Below are 18,939 nucleotides of genomic sequence, written 5' to 3'. Positions count from 1 at the left end.
CTTTCACTGACAAAACTGACCCATGTACAATGAAAAAGCACATTTGATAGCTCTAGAGAGCTCTGCCTTCTCTATTGCTTTAACTGATATAGCAAGATCACCATGAGGCTGAATGCTAGAGAACCAAAAAAAAGGTATTTTTGCCTCAAATGTTCTCTACTCACAGCTCAAATGTTCTAAGAGAGAGCTTGCATAAAAAGTTATCTCTCTCTCTCTCTCTCTCTCTCTCTCTCTCTCTAAATGTGTCCAAAAGCATCTCCGGTTGAGATTATCTTTTTTGTTGTGTACTCCTGCTCCACTGTTCTACCACTGAAAAGGCAGATCTCTAATGAGCTGTTCCCTGAAACTTAAGTGCATGACATGCTGCTAATGAAGAGCAGCACTATTTGCTACACTACTGAGACCACAGCTCCATGTAATCAGCATGTGATTGTTGGGAAAAGCTTGATGTTATGTTGTGCATGAAGGCTTCAACTTGGTTTTTACTTTTCAAGGTGAGAGTTAAGTATGCAGGGTTTTCTGTCACATCTCCGTTGGAATCACAGAAAACAAGCCAGTCTCTTATTTTGGATTAATATCAATATATAGTAGTTGTCTAGCGGTGTGCACTGTATGGATTTGTGTGCAAATGTAGCTTTTATTGATGTGGTGCAGTAACCCACTGTGGGTCGATATGTCATGTGGTCTTACAATTAATGGAACAGCAGCACTGCTGAACTTATAGCTATCTGTAGTTGAGAATGGCTGAGACATGTATAAGCCCACCAGAACATTCATACCAGGACTGAGAAAAGGGCCAATATGGGGAACATGGAGAAATAGATAGAAGAAGAGCTACGAGTCTAAAAGTACCATGAAGGGTACAGTGTGTTGGGGTGTATGGTGTAAAGGTAAATGCTAATTAAAGTAGAGAGGGGGATGAGTGTGGACAGCATTGCACACACACACACACACACACACACACACACACACACACACACACACACACACACACCTAATTCAATGGGCTTCTTGAATGAGAATCGAGCAAAGACCCCTCAAGGGCCGTTCCTGCTGTTCAGTTTTCAGGAAAGCATCAGCATCAGTATAATAGAGGCGAGCGGGCGTCATGTCTACATTCAAGACATTAAGACAATGTTTTTTTTTGTCAACTTGACTCTTTTCCAACATTTTCTATGAGCATTCTACTGCATCTCAATGATAGAGCTACTTTTAATACTGTTGAAAATATATCACATTGTCCCCGATTAGAGCATTTTGGCTTTTGGTTTTGGCTTCAAATATTAATATTAAGATGTTAAATAAAGTCTCCATCTCTGACGAGCCACAGCGCCAAGAAAATGAAGGAGAAGAATTGCAGCTCTGCGCTTTGCAGGCAATAGCACAAAGCTTCCCAGCTCCATTCCATATAAATCCCTAATTTAAAAAAAAAAAAGACAAATAAAAAAACACACGGTTGTTTTACTGCATGTAAACGTCGAAATTTGACGAAACCCAGATCGGTGATTTAAAAAGAAAACTGTCTGTGTTTTGAGGGAAATGTGAGTTTAAAATGTGTTTATATGATGTGTTCATGAACGTAAATGGAAACAAACTTACCCATATCCGCGTATGTGTTTGCTCCAGCCTACAGGTCTGAACGGCTTCTTGTCCGCATGACGCGCTTTTCACACACCGACACAGTCCGAACCCCGCAGCCCGCGCACCTTGATCCACGACCTGGATGTGCTATCCGGTTTACAAGTGTAGCTGCACGGAAAAAACGACACTTGTCTCATTCAGCACCAAACACTGGATGTGGGGAAAAAACGGTGTAGAATCCTGGTTTAAATCATTCTATCCATATCTGTACAGCAGAAGGGTCGCTTTCTCCTTCTTCAAGTAGCAGCAGAGAGTACCGCAGTAGGCACAGACCACAACGAAGCCACATCCAAGTAAGTCATGTCAGTCTAACAGGTTCAGCAACCAACAACACGCTCTGGACAAACTTCACCTATGTCGTGGAAGAGGAAAAATGCACAGAAAAGGATGATGGATTGATTCCTAGCAGAGCAGATGCTCGGATTCCTGTGAAGGCTCTGCGTCTCTGTTCCAAAGGACGCGTTTTAGTCCGAGCGGCGCATGGCGCACAGAGCGAAGTGACAGCGGGTCATTCCCCAAGTCTGTCAATGAGTGTGTGTCTCCGACAGTCAGTCAGGTGTCGCAACAATGCTCCCACGGTATTCCTCTCATTGTCGTTGTTACAGTAACGGGTTTGATGGCACAGCACGACGACGCTGGAGTTAATCACGTCTGCGTGTCAAAGCAACTTTGTCAGACAGAAGCAAAATGCCCTCTTCTGGTGAGAATGCCATTCAGGCGCTGATCCATGCTGCATCAGTTGGTGGATATTCTTTATTTATTTACAGATATTTGCAGATAGTTTTTGTTTTTCCAGTTTTTTTTCATTATTTTTTTTTTTTTATTTTTTTAGTCTAAATGCATCAGTAACAATATAAAGTGTGATACAATTTATGATAAGTCCACAGAAAAACACCTTCAATTTTACGTTATTATTATTATTATTATTATTATTATTATTATTATTATTATTATTATTATTATTATTTTTAGGCGTCATAGCTAAAGTTTCAAATCTGAATCCCCAATATCAGTCCAACTAAGTTTGGCTTACTATTAACATTCACATGGATATTGAATGTTTTGTTGCTGATTATTGATCATGTTAATATCAAGCCAGAAAAAATATCGTGACATAAAACCTTTATCCCCAAAGCATTTTGTGTTCTGTGACCCCCTAAGCCCTCCATTTTTTAGGCTGTGAATAAGTGTACTGTTTGCGTCAATTTGACTGAAATTAATTCAAGTTACTGTGTATCAGCTCCCCTAAACCTTCATCTGTTTTGAGCCTCAAAAGCAACAATATTAAACATTTTTCTGATGTTTTGGCTATTTTAGCATGTTATTTGTATACATTGGGGGAAAAATATGGATGTAGATGTACAGTGTTTTAAAAGGCTACTATAATTATTATAAAAATCTGAGTGATGGGTAACATTTTCTGTGTATCATTTTTGTTTTTACTTTTTGGAAGTAAATGTTGTTTGTTAGTGTGTATTTATTCTTTTTAAAAGTGGGAAGTAAAGTTGTAGTTAATTGATGGACTTGTAAACATAACATAAATAATTATATTTATAATAATAGATTTATTATCTTGATTACACTTGAAGGAGTTTAAACTTTGCAATTTTAAGACAGAACTAGCATGCTGCCCTGAAGGTCATTATCCTTCCTGCATCTCTCCTGATAAAGATATGCATAACATATATATATATATATATATATATATATATATATATATATATATATATATATATATATATATATATATATATATATATATATAATAATGACACTTAAAGAAAAAAGCTGCCTATTTTTCAGTAAGAGTATAGTAGATTCAAATATCAGGTATAAATATGGTTGAGAATGATTGTTGGTGCCCTGTTTATTTTTGTTTATTGTGTATTTTCTTGACCCAAATGCATCTCCCAAAATATGAATTTTCATGAATGAGCCCATTAACAACTATATTTTCAGACTTCACTGTGAGCCAGTGCAAACCGCAGCAAGGCGCTGTCCGTGGTGCTGAAATACTAAACATGTGCAGCCAACTCTCCTATTCTTAGAACCACCTCTGTGACTTTTTTCGTGTACGAATTTGTTACAAAAACACCTCGCCCTAAAGTCACGAGCAGAATAGCACTTGACAGTCTGTGTTAAACTTGTATTGTAAATGCATGTTTACTAAATCCACTGTGGGCTGTGTTTCAGCACAGCAGCTTCTAAAAGCTTCAGATTATTTGGGGAAGAAATAGGCAGCTACATTTTTAATGTGTATTAAATTTTCAAAGGAGTTACCAATCTGCAGCTTCCCTCTTTTTAAGCTTTTGCTGGCTTATGGATTTGTCAGTCAGTACTTAGGTTAAATAATTAAATCAAATACACCATAACAAAACCTACACAACTCAAAAATTAACACAATTTGCAGCTTGGCCAGCTTTCTTAAAAAGTCATATCTGTCATTTATAATTAAATTTGTCTTATGTGGCTCGAATTTGTGCTTTGATGCATTCTGTTTGCTTTAAGTACTCCTGAATTGCATCTAAAACTTGTCTGGAGTTTTGGTAGATTATAACAGGTTATATTATAAAGGCATGTATTTAAGTTGCTTTAAAAATCATGTTATCCAAAAGTAAGACTAAGTGAAAAAAATTATAATTTTTGGTTTATCTTTTAAACCTGTGGTACTTTAAATGCAATATGAAAAGTCCTGCAGCAAACCAACTAAGCTATTGCAAAAAAAAAAAAAACACCAGAAATAATTGCACTCACTTATTGATTCTATTCAATGCCTAAAGCAAGATTTTCCCACAGCTTTGTGGTTAAATTCATGTTGAAAAATACACTGGCTTTACTTTCATTTAAATAAGTAAACTTTAGAGGCTATATAACATTTAGCCAAGGTTAGAAAAAAAGTAAAATACCTGAGAACTCAAGTTATTTATATTCCTAACAGAAAATGTAATCAGAAGTATTTTATGATTTTTTTTTTTTTTTTTTTTGTTACATCAATTGTATAGTAGTAGTGAACCATTTTTTCTGATGTTAAATAAAAATTTATGTTTTTTTTTTTAGGCCATGGGATTACTGTCGAGAAAGTTTGGTGTTGGAGAAGACATGGGATGAGGCAGCAGACAGGAATAATGTTTGAAAATAAGTGCATTTAAAAAAAAAAACCTTAAAAACCATTCAATGTAGACAATAAATGGATCCCAGGTGCCATTAAGAAAATCAAGAAACTTAGCAACAAAACTCAAGATGCAAATTATAAGGTGCCTGAAAGGCGGTCACAAAGAGAAAACAGGAACAAGAAAAGGGAGACATAAAAACATTAAAGATAATCTACTGGCAAACGCACTGTGACCAATCATTCTTTAAATAGAGCAGAAAAAGTAATCAGGACATTAGAAACCCCTCAGTAAAGAGAAGAAAGGAATCTACAGAATCTCTCTGTAGGCACTTGCACACATACATTACAGAGCGGCACACACACAAGAAGTGAGTGAAACCCATCAACAGACACAGACATTGGGAATTAAAAAAAAAACACAAGAATCAGGAACAGAGACAAAACGTGAACTGAAACAAAAACAAAACCGTTATTTAAAAAGGGCCCCACTGGGACTTAAACCCTTGACCATTAGCATTATCATTAGCCAAACATTAAATCAAAAGTAAACTTAGGACACTGCAAACCAGATGAATAAAAACCAATGAAAGTAAATACAACATATACCAAACATACAGATTCTGGCATTTGTAAGATGTTCTCAGATTGATGGGAAACCAACAAAACCCACATCTACTTTCAACTTTTCATTGTGACAAATATACTGGAGCATTCAAGGTCATTTACTACTGTTTTTTTTTGTTTTCCTGTTGGTAGTCTAACTCCTTTTTTACATTGTTTTACAGCAATGTAACACCAGCTCAATTCAAACAAATATTTTATACTTAATTGTACATGACAAATATAACATAAATATAATTTCTTTTAATCAATTATTTTTAGATATCACATTACCCAGTTTATAATTGAATAAATAGATCAGAGAGGTAATGCATATATACCAGGGCTATACTCTGATGCAGTCTCTATGGCCATGATTTTTTGACACAAGTGCAGCCCTTGCCACTCACAGCTGTACTAAGCGAGCAGTCTTTCATCCCAAAAATCCTAAAGGGATCTTCCACTGTTTTTACAAATGTGGCCTAAAACCTTTGAAATGTCCTTATTAGAAGATCCATGCCTAACAAAACGTATTATTTTGCACCATATTTGTTTTATTAACTTCTGAAAATCTAACTAGTTTACCGTTTGAGAGGCTGTGCGCCACCTTCTTGAAATGAAGTCAGTGATGACGTCAATTGCCCCTTTTAGCCCATTGAGCTCTATAGCATTCAGGTTCATTTAGCAGCTTTTTCAGTCAAAATGACAACTTGAGCTGCAAAAAAAACCGATGTAAACCTCTCTTGTTTACCAAAATTTGATTTTTAAAAATCTGTGCCCCAAAAAATTATGTGACCACAGGGGGCGACAGCTCCCACTGTGCGGCTTCGTAGCTGGCATGAAGAGGAGAAGAAGAGCAAAAAAATCAGGACTCAAACCATAAATTTAAGTCCTGAATGTGTTTAACCATTTCTGACAAGAACACCGGTTCTTTGCAGCAGACGGATTCAACTTGGGTCAGCATTAATGAGTAGCAGTCTATCCTGGTTGCCTGTATTTACATGCACAGGGCTCTTCTTTTCTTCTTCATGCGGTCTATGAAACAGCAGAGTTAGAACTGTCACCCCCTGCAGTCACGGATTTTGTTTATCAACTACTACAATCACAGGCGGACAGAATACTAACGTGAAGCTCACCCACACACACATAACACTATAGACACGTCACTATATCACTCACGGGCAAACAGCCCGTGCAGTCCAGCCATGAGCCTCGGAATACCACCTAACAAATAAACATCAACCAGGACACACAGCGACAAAAAGTACAAGCACGCAGAGACAGAAGGGGATACACACACACTGTGTCTGTACATACACCGATAGCTTGATAGTCTTATCAAAGGGTTCCGTTGATAAGACCAGAATCTGCTCTGATCGGAGAATAATTTGTCCCTCCTCCGAGCTTTTATAGGAGGGGCCATCAATGACAGTGACGCACGATGGTCCAAATGACACCATATAATCTATCTCAGTCAATAGCAAAATTAAATTGTAATAGCTGGCGTTTAACCCTTAGAGGGGAGTCACTCTGACATTTTACAACTAAATTTGCAAAATTAAAATACTTTTACCAAAATGTTAGAAGTTGGACTATGATTAATCAACAACAATGCTCTTTACCAAAAATACATATGTATTCAGTGGAAAAAAGTGAGTTTGGGGTTTAGTTTATCTTTAAGCACATCTTCACAGACATCACATGGTTATCACATAGCTATTTCTATTGGGTACCCCTTTTAAGAATAAAAAATATCCCCTACGCAACTTTAACTTTATATTTAATTCATGCACAAAAAGATCTGCCATTTTAAAGAAACCCAACGTGTGGTTATGATCTGAGTTACTCAACCTTCTCTTTAAAGGGCCGATATCATGCTAAATTAACTTTTTTGAGCTTTTAACCTTGTTACAATGCTAGTTCCTTATCAAAAACACCCTCAAAAGTATTATTGCGCAATCCTCACTAATCCTGCTCTCTGAGCTGCTGCTCTGCCCTCTTATGAAAAACGAGACTTTTGTGACATCACAAAAGTCTGAACCGCCCCCTCCAGGAAGTGCCTGCTGCCGGCCGTGCCTCGACAGTAAACATACACGTAGGCCTGGGCCGATAACAGATTATGCTGGATGATATTTTGTCCCACAAATTATTGGTGATAAACAATATTATTGTTGAAATTTTTAGACCAAATCAACCTCTAATGTAATGATGACATATTATAATGCAAGTAAACCCTTTCAAACGCAAATCAACTTGTATTTCTCATTAGTATTTTTTACCATTGTAATTGGAATGTCAAGAACTTTTAAATATTTTAAACAAATAAAACAAACAATTAAAACAAAATGGACTTACAGTCTCTGTTAGCTGTTATTACTTCAAATTTTGCGGGGTGCCACTCCTTTTAACAGGAGAGATATGTCTACGTTTTTAGACTCAACTCATCAATGTAAAACCAGGGAAAAGTGAATTCGAACAGCAACATCTACACCATAATCACAGCTTTAATGAATCAGAGGAATCAAAGATTATGTTTAACCTTTTATTCAAAATTCAACAATTAACACAGTCAAAATATCAATTGAAATGGTATAATTAAATCATGATAAAATGCATTTCTAGGCTAATAAAAGTGAGGATTATATGTAATAAAGTGAAATCACTATTCTAGGAGAATGCTAGTCTACTAAATAATGAATAAAAATGCAGGATACATATTCGAATAATAAGATCATAAAATCATAAAGAGAGCTCATAAAACAAAGGGGAAGACAGACAGGGGAGACGAACAGACATGAATGACATGAACTGTGTGTGGAACATGTTGTGAGTGTAAATGTGCAGTTATGGAAGTATGTATGTGATCTATTGTGGATGAAGTTTGCTGATGAAATTTCATTCTGGTACGTTGAAGATGATGTCAGGGTTGGACCTGGAGGTGCTGTTTGAAGAAATGCAGTAGGACGTGCCACTGTTCAGTTCTGTTGTGTTTCAACAGAGAATAGCCCCTTCAGCCGATCCAGGCGGTTCTGGCCTTCGCAGCTGGGTTAGAGAATGGCTCGTGGCTTACCCCAATGGGTCGCGGGCCGGGCTTCTTTTTCGGCTGTTACGCACGTCACTAAATGCTGGATTTGTCCGAAACAAGCAGCCGTTGGTTCCAAAAATCTAACTGTTTCAACTAAAAATAAATGAAAAGGTGGGGAAGGGAAACACGATGAGCATGAAACGCCAGCGTCCCAAAAACTGAAATTTTGGGTGGTTTTCTTCCTTTTAAAAGGTTATCTTTGAGACTCGCCTCCCAAGAAGGAAGCTGCGTTGATTGGTTTAAAGTTGCCAGCATCTCAGCTGGCTGTTAGTGTGTGTGTGTGGGGTGTGTGTTTATGTGAGACACAGACAAACAGGAGGGATGATCCCTAGATTTACACATCAATCAATCAATCTTTATTTGTATAGCGCCAAATCATAACCAATGGTATCTCAAGGCACTTTACAGTAGAGCAGTCTTAAGGATGGACTCTTCATTTTATGGATACACACATATGCATATATACGTATATACACATACATATGTATCCCACACCCAACATGAATTCATCATGGCGGCAAGGAAAACCTTCTGTTAAGCAGCAGGAACCTTGTGTGGATCCCATTCCTATGATGAACAGCCATCCACGTTATGCTGTGTTGGGTGTGTGCAGAGAAAAGGGTGGAGACAGAGCCGCTGAGTCTCTGTAACTCCACACTGAGGATCCCACGGACCTGCAAGACAAAAGCCAGAAGGAGTACAGGAGCAAACACACAAGGGAGTAAGCAGACATAGAGGGAGTGTTTGAAAGAGGAATGGGACCCTCTCCGGTCCCTCTCTAACCTAAATGACCTCTCTCTTAACGCCCTCTCCAACCTCTCTCCAACCGAGCATGCCAGACCCCCTCCCCCCCCGGCAGTCTATGCCTATTGCATCTTAATTATGAGCTATGAGCTGGTTCCTAACTAAAAGCTTTATCAAAGAGGAATGTTTTGAGCCTAACCTTAAAGGTAGAGAGGGTGTCTGCCCCCCGAACCGTGGTTGGTAGATGGTTCCAGAGAAGTGGGGCCTGATAACTGAAAGCTCTTCCTCCTATACTACTTTTAGAGACGAATGGAACAACGAGTAGTCCAGCATTTTGAGAGCGTAGTGTTCTGGGGGGATTGTATGGCACTACAAGCTCCTTGAGATAGACTGGTGCCTGTCCATTTAGGGCTTTATAAGTGAGAAGAAGAATCTTGAATTCTATTCTATATTTTATGGGAAGCCAATGCAGAGAGGTTAATACAGGAGTAATGTGATCTCTTCTCCTAGTTTTAGTCAGTATACGTGCTGCAGCATTTTGAACCAGCTGAAGTGTCTTAAGCGACTTGCTCGGGCAGCCTGCTAAAAGAGAATTACAATAATCCAGTCTAGAGGTAACAAAAGCATGGACTAGTTTTTCGGCGTCGCCCTGAGACACATAAATCATAATAATGAGTTCAGCATATTCAAATGATCTTTTCAACCTCATATCTTGAAATATCATATATTACGAAAGAGTTTCATACCAAACACAACTGGAAAATAGCCTAGCATTACTTTACGAACCGGTTAATTAATTTTACTTGAAATTACTCGTAAACATAAATGTCAAAAATCATGTTATGCCTCTTATTTACTATATGGTTGCAGTAGATACCTTAAATGAACTTTTGTGATGTTTTCTGGCATTTTAAGCACTTTTCAAATGAGGAAACATTTAAAATAGCATTCTGTGGATATAAAATTATCTGAAAAGAGTGGAATAGGACAGACAATATTTGCAATTTCAATTTCTGCAGAAACCATTCCTATAATGTTTTCATTTGTGACTTTTCAAACATAATACAATTTCTTTGTTCTCCCTTCTTCACTGGGGACATATTTCAGAGAAGGCCTGGGCAGTGTCCTTGTGTGACAGCTCACCACAGGGGGTCAGGGGTCAGTGGAACAGTTCTGTGATCTTACAGCATCCCAAAGATATCAGTTTGTAAAGGGAGGGAGAAGACGGATGTTCTTCCCCCGTGTGGAGTCGTAAAGAGGGTTCGTACTGAACATTATTGGGTTCAAAAGGCCGCATTGTGGGGTTAGCTATGCACCTCAAAGTTGCTGGGGCAGTTATGTTGTAAACAGTTCGTGATAAAGAGACAGGCTCCTTGGTTGATTCCTGTTTGAAAGAGGGTTTTTAGGCTTGATGTGGTTTGGTTCCCTACACAGTCTTAAACCATACAGAATGGAAATAGTTTCTAGTTAACGCCATTCACTCCCCTATGGAACAAACATGCAGGTGCTGTGGGTGAACCCCCTTTTCATCCAGCCTGTTTGGAGGCGAAAGACGAGGAAAACAAAATACTTAGACTTAGCTTGGTTGATAGCCCTCCCCGCTTCTGCTTCCGATCACACTGCTTATGTCTCCTCCGCTGGCGGACACCACTGGTATGAGGCTCTGCTGCTTCACAGGCCGCTGGGTGTAGCCAGCGTAGTAATCCGAAGCTACACAGTATGTCCAGAGTCGCCGCATCTACCGGACTATAACTGTTTGATTTACCTAAATCCAGTGTTTGGAATAACGGCGTTTAAAATAACGGCGTTAGGTAAAGGCGTTTTTTTTCAGTAACGGGGTAATCTAACTTTTTACGCCGTTACAACCCCGTTAACGTTACTGAACGTTAAATGCGGTGCATTACATGCATTGATTGAATAAACTGGTTTATCAATCAATGCCAATTGTCCTTCATACTCAGCTGTAGTTAGGAGGTGAGTTAAAAACAAGGTGGCTCAATCAGAGCCAGTTTTTTTACACATGTGCCAGCACACGCGCCACACACAAACACTACAGATTTGATGAAGCAGCAGCGATGAAAAGTTGGCATTTTTAAGGTGCCAATACAAACACTACTTTAAATTAATTGTGGTCAAAGGCAAGAACGTGCATGTGAAGTGTTCATTATATCCCGGAGTGAAGACTTTGTCGACATCCGTTGTAAGCAACTCGAATTTAATGAAGCACCTCACAATGACACACACATCTAAAAAATCTGAATTATTTGACAAATAGCAACTTTTTTTTTTATTTTTAACAGTAACGCAAATACTTTCCTTGGTAATGAGTTACTTTTATAACTAATTACTTTTTTAAAGTAACGTTCCCAACACTGCCTAAATCTAAGAATGCCCGGTGGTGGTATACTATTTTAGTAATTACGCTGCAGGTTCACTGGGAAATTATTAGAACTGACTGAGTTACCTGCTGTTTAATATTCATTTCTAACGCTAGCCTCTGCAGCATGAATTTGGCAATATATCGAGGCTGGCAAACTTACTGAGCTCATTTTCATTTACCTTGCGCTTAATTTATTTATAGATTATTGGCCCAGGCCTACATACACGCATACTCTCTCGAAGCTAAAGGCATCTAAGCTATATACATAAAATGTGTATGTGCATTTAACCCCTCCCTCAAGAGCAGTGGGCAGTGTTGTGGCGGTTTTGAATGGAATGGTGTAGAAACAAGGGAGCAGTTACATTTTTAGTATCTGTTACAGTATATTGCCACGTATTGCATTTGACTTGATCTGACGTGTTTGTGGCTCAATGCAATGCTGCGGTTTGACAAAGCAAATGATTATCACCTTAAATGCACTATTCATGTAGTTAATAGAGATAAGGAGGAGAAGAAAGTGACTCAGCAGCTTAACACTCCGCTGTTTGAAGCATCTGATCTCCGCTGCAGCTACTGTTGCTGTAATACACACAGAGAAGGACTCACAATCACAATAGCCACTTAAATAGCCATGTGTTTTACTGTAATGTGTGGATTTTTGGCTGAAAACAATAACAAGTGTGTGGATAGAAAAATGAAAATTGCTTTGGTGATCACTGAACTGCCTCGCAAGTCAACGTCTACAGACACGCCTACTCATGAATATGCATAAGTCGGCTCCAAAACAGCCTGTTTCGAGAACTGCTCAGAGAGTCACTTTTCAGAAGACTAAAACTATGGAAAACATGCGAGTTTGAGAAAATAAACCTAAAATACTATGTTGTTGGGGTTGTTAGAACAAATGGAGATTGGTGAAAAATAGCATGATATAGGACCTTTAATGTCAATCAGATTGGCTAAATTCAATCCGATTGAGTTAGTTCACATTATGTTTTCAATATTATTTTTATTTAATCCTATTTATTATCCATATTCAAAGCCATTGCTATTTCCTACACTACTTGCACTAATGCTTAGATAATTGGAGATGATCTGCTCCAAAAATTCCCTCTTTCTGATTGTGCATTGTATTTTCAGTGCTGCTGCTGTAGTGCAACTGAAAGTGCATGTGATATAAATTTCAATGAGAGCTGCATCCTTGACAGCTCTGTTCGGTTTCTTCACAGACATCATCTTTGAGAAAATTTTAATTTACTGTCGGTCAAACATGTAATCAATGAGTAGTACTGAGTTTTGACTTCCTATCTCCATGTTTTCAAAGCATTCTTAACCTTTCGATGTACGACATTGGTCCAAAGTAACCGGACTGAGTTTTAAGTGCTGTCTGTGTCTTTGCAATAGAATAATTTCACTGTTCTCTATTCCAGGTATTCCTCAGTTAACATGTTTTTGATTATAATTCATGCTTTTTATTTTCTCTTTTTTTACTTTTTGAGTAAAAACACTTTTTGTATCACTATCCATTTAACACACAACATGGGTCAAAATGGGCCCATATCCACTTTCCATGTTATTTTACGTAAGGCTGAGTGTTTTTATGCTACATCTTTGACATAAATAATTTTTTTAATTACTTTTCCATGTCTTTAGTATTTATTATTTCTTTCGGTAAGCACAAATCATCATATTTTTTTTTTCCCTTTCTTACTTCTGTGAACTAGCATAGCTTTTGTAGGTCTATATCAAGTTTACACATAGGGGTCAGAAATGACCCATATAATTTAACTACAATAGTTAGTGGGAACCTGTAATGTGTAAGTTTGTTATTTGGAACATATTTACTGCAGACAATTAATCCCTAGACACACTTTTTACAACTCAGCACAGCCCCCAGTACTCGGTTTTACACATATGTTCTGTTTTACAATTGCTCAGGTGGTACAGAGGTACAGTGGGTGGCAGTCACCCCAGTGGTATCTATCATTGTGTCCTTGGGCAAGGCACTTCACCCACATTGCCTAGTATGAATGTAGTGTGTGAGTGAATGTTGGTGGTGGTCGGAGGGGCAGATGGCACACTATGGCTGCCCCAGGGCAGCTGTGGCTACAATAGTAGCTTACCACCACTAAGTGTGGAGTGAAAGAATAATGCCTTAATTCTGTAAAGCAACTTTGAGTGTCTATGATAAAGCACTATATAAAATTGATGCATTATTATTATTATTATTATCTTCTGATACAGAGGTCGTCTCCTGATCACAGTGCTATACTTGTCTATGTGCCAAAGTGTTCTTGGGCAAGACACTGAACCTTAAGTTGCTTTCAATGATTGACTAGCGCCTTGCGTGGGAGCTCTGTCCATTTCAAGACCTTTTACCTTGGATTTTCTGTATCCAGAGCATGACTGTTTGATGATTTACTGCTAAAATGGTTATAAAGATGGTGCAGAAGGGACCAGATGAGGACGATGAGGATGCTATTGGTCCTTATTCTGAGTCTGAAATTGCTTACACGGACGAGGACCCAGTTTTTGTGCTTCAGGGTCAAGCTAGAGTTCTATACCGGAATGAGAATCCTTCCACAGAACAAGAAGACATTAAATTTAAGGAGCAGCCCAGGACCATCACCTGGATCGACGGGGGTTTTATTTCACCAAAAAATGCCAGGGATATGTTCATTAGTGACAATATAATTGAGGAGGTTCTCAAATGCACCAACTTAGTGGGACAAAGAAGCTCCCTGAGAAGAAACTGATCATCGTGGGGAGACTTTGCCAGAATACGGCAGACATACCACTAATCACGAAGTCATCCAAATCACGAGAAATTCATAGCTCAGAATTCAGATTTAATGTCAACTTGACCACGGTGAACTATGTGCAGAAGAAGAGAAAGTCTGTTGTCTTCCTGAGTACCTGAGCGTGATGACAAAACAGTGGAGAGCATCAGTCAAAAGAAGACACCAGAAGTGATACAACAAAACAAAGTATGTAAGCGAAGAGCACAGAGGTGACCAATGGTGCTCTGGTACAATATGCTGGATGTTACAACTCTCAATGCCTACACATATTTCACTGCACAACATCCTGATTACATGAGATTTGTAAACAATACACGCCAGCTATTCATCAAGGAGCTGGGCAAAGAAATTCTCGTTCTACATACAGTATAAAGAGGCGCATAGAGGGCACCCCACAACCTCAAATGCATATCATTGATGCTATGGGAAGATGCAGGATAAAAAAAAATAGAACACAGGTCTGCCATCATACAGCCACAAGAAGACATCAGGCTGGAGGGCCGAGAACAAAGGAGGAGGTGCTCAATCTGCAGTTTCCATAGACAGAAAAGTCTGCAGCTGGTGTTCCCAGTAAACCCAGCCTGTGTACAAATACATAGTGGTCATTTATGGGGAACGTATGAATTGAGATAGTAGTTTGTGGTCTGCAGTTGTGATCATTTGTGGTTTTATTTGGTCACATTCACCAGATTACCTCCGTTACACTCCAGATACAGTTACTGTAAGTTCAAATGCCATGTTTTCTGTTATTAGCAGTATGTGTGTGTTACAAAATAATAAACATGTCTTAAACAATAAATGTGTGGCCCACATGAAGTGATTATTTGAAGTAAAGTTTTGGTACAGTATGGAGTCTGTTCATTTACAGTAGAATCACACTTGTGTGACCGATGGGACTTGATGCAATCATACAAAACCTATTTTTGTTCATAAAAAAAAAAAAGAAAACGTGGATTATGATAATCAAAAACAAGATATTAAAAGAATACTTGGAATATGAAATCACAAGATATATTGATTTTAAAAGATATAGCAAATACATACTCACTATGAAGGGGCATGTGTATGTTGTGCATCAAAGGGTTAACCTAGTATACAGCATCTTATAATTCTGCATCTTGCACAGGGACTCAGATTCTGTACCTGCTCCCTTGCAATTTGGCTGATGACTTTCCCTCTGGATCCAATTCAACAAACGGGGCCATTCTGCTGACGACGCTGAAACAATTAATACCCCGTGAAGTTATGGAGATCTAGACAGGGCCAGCTGAGAGGCAGGAGAAGTATTTTATCCTCTCAAGATGCATAACCATGTAGTTTATCCTCACCTTTTTACTCTGCCAGTATATTGCTTGTTGAGTTAAATGGGAATGTACTATTCAAGACTGGAGGTAAAAAGGAGTAAGCGGTCGTCAATAGAAAAGCTTTTTTCACTCCACATTTCATGTAACATGTTGTTTTCTTTGTTTTGACAACAAAAAGCCGAGGGCAGCTGGTCACTATCATGAGTAATCATGTCTACTAGAAAGGGAACATATAGTCATAAAGGTGACATCTTCCCTGTTTTAACTGTATCCGTTGCCCAGCAACATCCACAGGCTGAACTGTCTTTCAGGTCACAGACAATGAGGTTCTGATTTCAATAACAAGCTTTTTGCTCTCTCTTTAGGCAGTTTGGAACAGATATATAACCTGCAAAATGCAACACTTTGTTAGATACACTGTAATACTCTTTGAGAAACTTTACTTTGCTGCCATAAATTACCATATGAGTAAAACTGTTTTGGAAAGATGCATTTGCTTTATTAATGTATATGTCGTCTGCTATCCTTGCAAGTTAAACGAGTTCAATTGATTAATTAAACATACACACTTCTCCTTACTGATACCTTTCGCTTTTTCACAACAAGAGTCTTCTTTAGAGCTCTGTGATGATGAACTGATAATTCAGGGACACATTTCTCATCTCAGAGATAGAAATGTGTCCCTGGAGATCATATTCATACTTTGACAAACTTGCCACCATCTTTAGAACAGAAAACAAGGCCGACTAAGGTGTTATTGATGAGATTGCAATGTTTTTTTGCCAGATGGCTATTTGTCAGGCTTGCTAACAGACCTTGTGCCAATGTGGCTAGTGGCCTAAAACTTAGGTATTCATTGCTGCTCTGCTTCCTTGACTTTAGAGCAAGTGGCAAATTCAACCAAACAGTTTTTTACACCTTTCAAAACTCATTCCAGATCAAATAGAATTTAGAGTGAAAACATTCATCACATGAAAACCAATACACGGGACGCACAAGAGATCAGAGTCTGCTTAATAACAGGCCACGGGACTGTGTAAAGTTTGTTATTATTAATCGTGAATGGGAGGGTTAAAGCAGATAATTTTAGCAGTTTGAGATTGAAGTCGAAGTGACTTCTCACATGCTATGAGGGTGTGCTACCATACTAGGTGAGGCCAGGCAAGGCAAATTTATTTGTATAGCGCATTTCATACACAAGGCAACTCAATGTGCTTTACATGATAAAACATTCAATTGTTTAAAATCAATAAGAACATTTAAAATCATCAGTAAAATCAATTAAAATCATCAGTAAAGTCAATTAAAATCATCAACAAACACATTACATCAACAACATGACCAAATACCTCCCTCTCAATCATACGCAGTAGAGAAAAAAAAGTGCCTTTAACTTTGATTTAAAAATGTTCACATTAGATGCTGACTTCAGCTCTGCTGGCAGTTTGTTCCAATTCTTTGCAGCATAACAACTAAACGCAGCACCACCATGTTTACTGTGAGCTCTGGTCTCCACTATCTGACCTGTATCCATAGATCTGAGAGACCTGCTGGGTTCATACCTGACTAACATGTCACTGATGTATTCTGGACCAAACCCATTCACAGATTTATACACCAACAGCAGAACTTTAAAGTCTATTCTGAGGCTGACTGGGAGCCAGTGTAAAGACTTTAAAACTGGAGTAATGTGCTCTGACCTCTTTGTTCTGGTTAAGACCCGAGCAGCAGCGTTCTGAACCAGCTGTAGCTGTTTGATGCTCTTTTGGGTGATTCCTGTCAGAAGACCATTACAATAGTCCAGTCTGCTGGAGACAAAAGCATGGACCAGTTTCTCCTGATCTTTCTGAGTCATTAAAACTTTCATTCTGTAGATGTTCTTTAGGTGGTAGAAGGCCGTTTTTGTGATATATTTGATCTGACTGCTGAATGTCAGATCTGAGTTAATCAGAACACCAAGGTTTTTGACTTGGTCTTTAGCTTTTAAAGATCGAGACTCAAGATACTCGCTGACAGCAGTCCTCTTTTCCTTGTTACCAAAGACAATCACCTCCATTTTGCCATGGTTTAGTTGAAGGAAGTTTTCACTCATCCAGCAGTTTACTTTTTCTAAGCAGTCACACAACACCTCAATGGGACAATAGTCATCTGGGTTCCGTGATATATATATATATATATATATATATATATATATATATATATATATATATATATATATAGTTATGTGTCATCTGCGTAGCTCTGATAATCAACCTTACAGTTCTGTAAAATTTTAGAAGGGGTCCAAGAACAGAGCCTTGAGGAACCCCACAGGACATTGGTAATCTGTCAGATTCAAAGTTTCCAATGCTTACAAAATAACTTCGCTCCTCCAAGTATGACTTAAACCATTGCATTACTTTTCCATTTAGTCCAACCCATGTTTGCAATCTGTGTAACAAAATTGTATGATCTACATTGTCAAATGCAGCACTTAGATCCAATAGAATGAGAACAGATACTTTTCCTGAATCAGTGTTCAACCTTATGTCATTGATCACTTTGATCAGAGCAGTTTCAGTTTTGAGGGTATTGTGTCAAGGCAACACATTGATGGATTCAGCTGCTGAACAGTTTCCTCTATTGTTTTTGGGTTCACTGTAATAAACGCTAACATTGTAGTTCACTCATCCCTCAGTGGTTGAAGCTGTTCAAGCTTTTTGTTATTTTGCTGGTTTGTTCTGATGTTTGACCTTATTGATTGTATTTTTTCATTGAAATATACAGCAAATTCATTGCATTTTCCAGCTGACAGTAATTCAGGGGCTATCTGATCTGGAGGAGTTGTGAGCTTTTCAATTACAGAAAACAATGTGCGAGAGTAGTTGACATTTTTGACAATAATTTCAGAAAAGTATTGCTGTCTTGCTTTGAACAAGCCATCATTGAATTTTCGCAGACTGATTTTGTATAGTTGCTCTGGTAGCTGGAGAGGTGCCAGGGCACTTCTCAAGTGCTGCCGAGGTGCCCATGAGCAAGGCACCGACCCCATACACTGCTCCCTTCATTGTAAAGCGACTTTGAGTACCCAGAAAAGCGCTATATAAAATTGATGTATAATAATAAGGTGTTTTCTGTATGTTTGGTTTTCTCTTAGTTTTGATTGGAGCCACCACATATATGATATTACAGACTTTTGTGTTAAACTCATCCAAAAGATCATCAACTGTCTCACCACTCAATGTTGGTGTCATTGCTATGGCTTCCATAAACTGTGCACTTGTGTTGTCATTTAT

The 18,939-nt window shown here is 38.3% G+C and overlaps 1 protein-coding gene across 2 annotated transcripts in view; it reads right to left on the bottom strand.

Annotated features, from left to right (window-relative positions):
* Positions 1 to 2,303, bottom strand: part of LOC114473829 (leucine-rich repeat transmembrane neuronal protein 4) — a 170,998-nt gene extending 168,695 nt beyond the window's left edge. For both annotated transcript variants that reach the window (XM_028463651.1, XM_028463653.1), the window contains exon 1: positions 1,600 to 2,303. In XM_028463651.1, coding sequence (XP_028319452.1) covers positions 1,600 to 1,603 — 4 coding nt within the window. In that variant the 5' untranslated portion in view covers positions 1,604 to 2,303. The remainder of the gene's footprint in view (positions 1 to 1,599) is intronic.
* Positions 2,304 to 18,939: the final 16,636 nt, after the last annotated feature.

Source organism: Gouania willdenowi, chromosome 12 (genome assembly GCF_900634775.1).
Source record: "Gouania willdenowi chromosome 12, fGouWil2.1, whole genome shotgun sequence".
NCBI classification, from domain to species: Eukaryota; Metazoa; Chordata; class Actinopteri; order Blenniiformes; family Gobiesocidae; genus Gouania; species Gouania willdenowi.
Note: the sequence above shows the minus strand (reverse complement) of the source record. Positions and strands in the feature narration are given on the sequence as shown.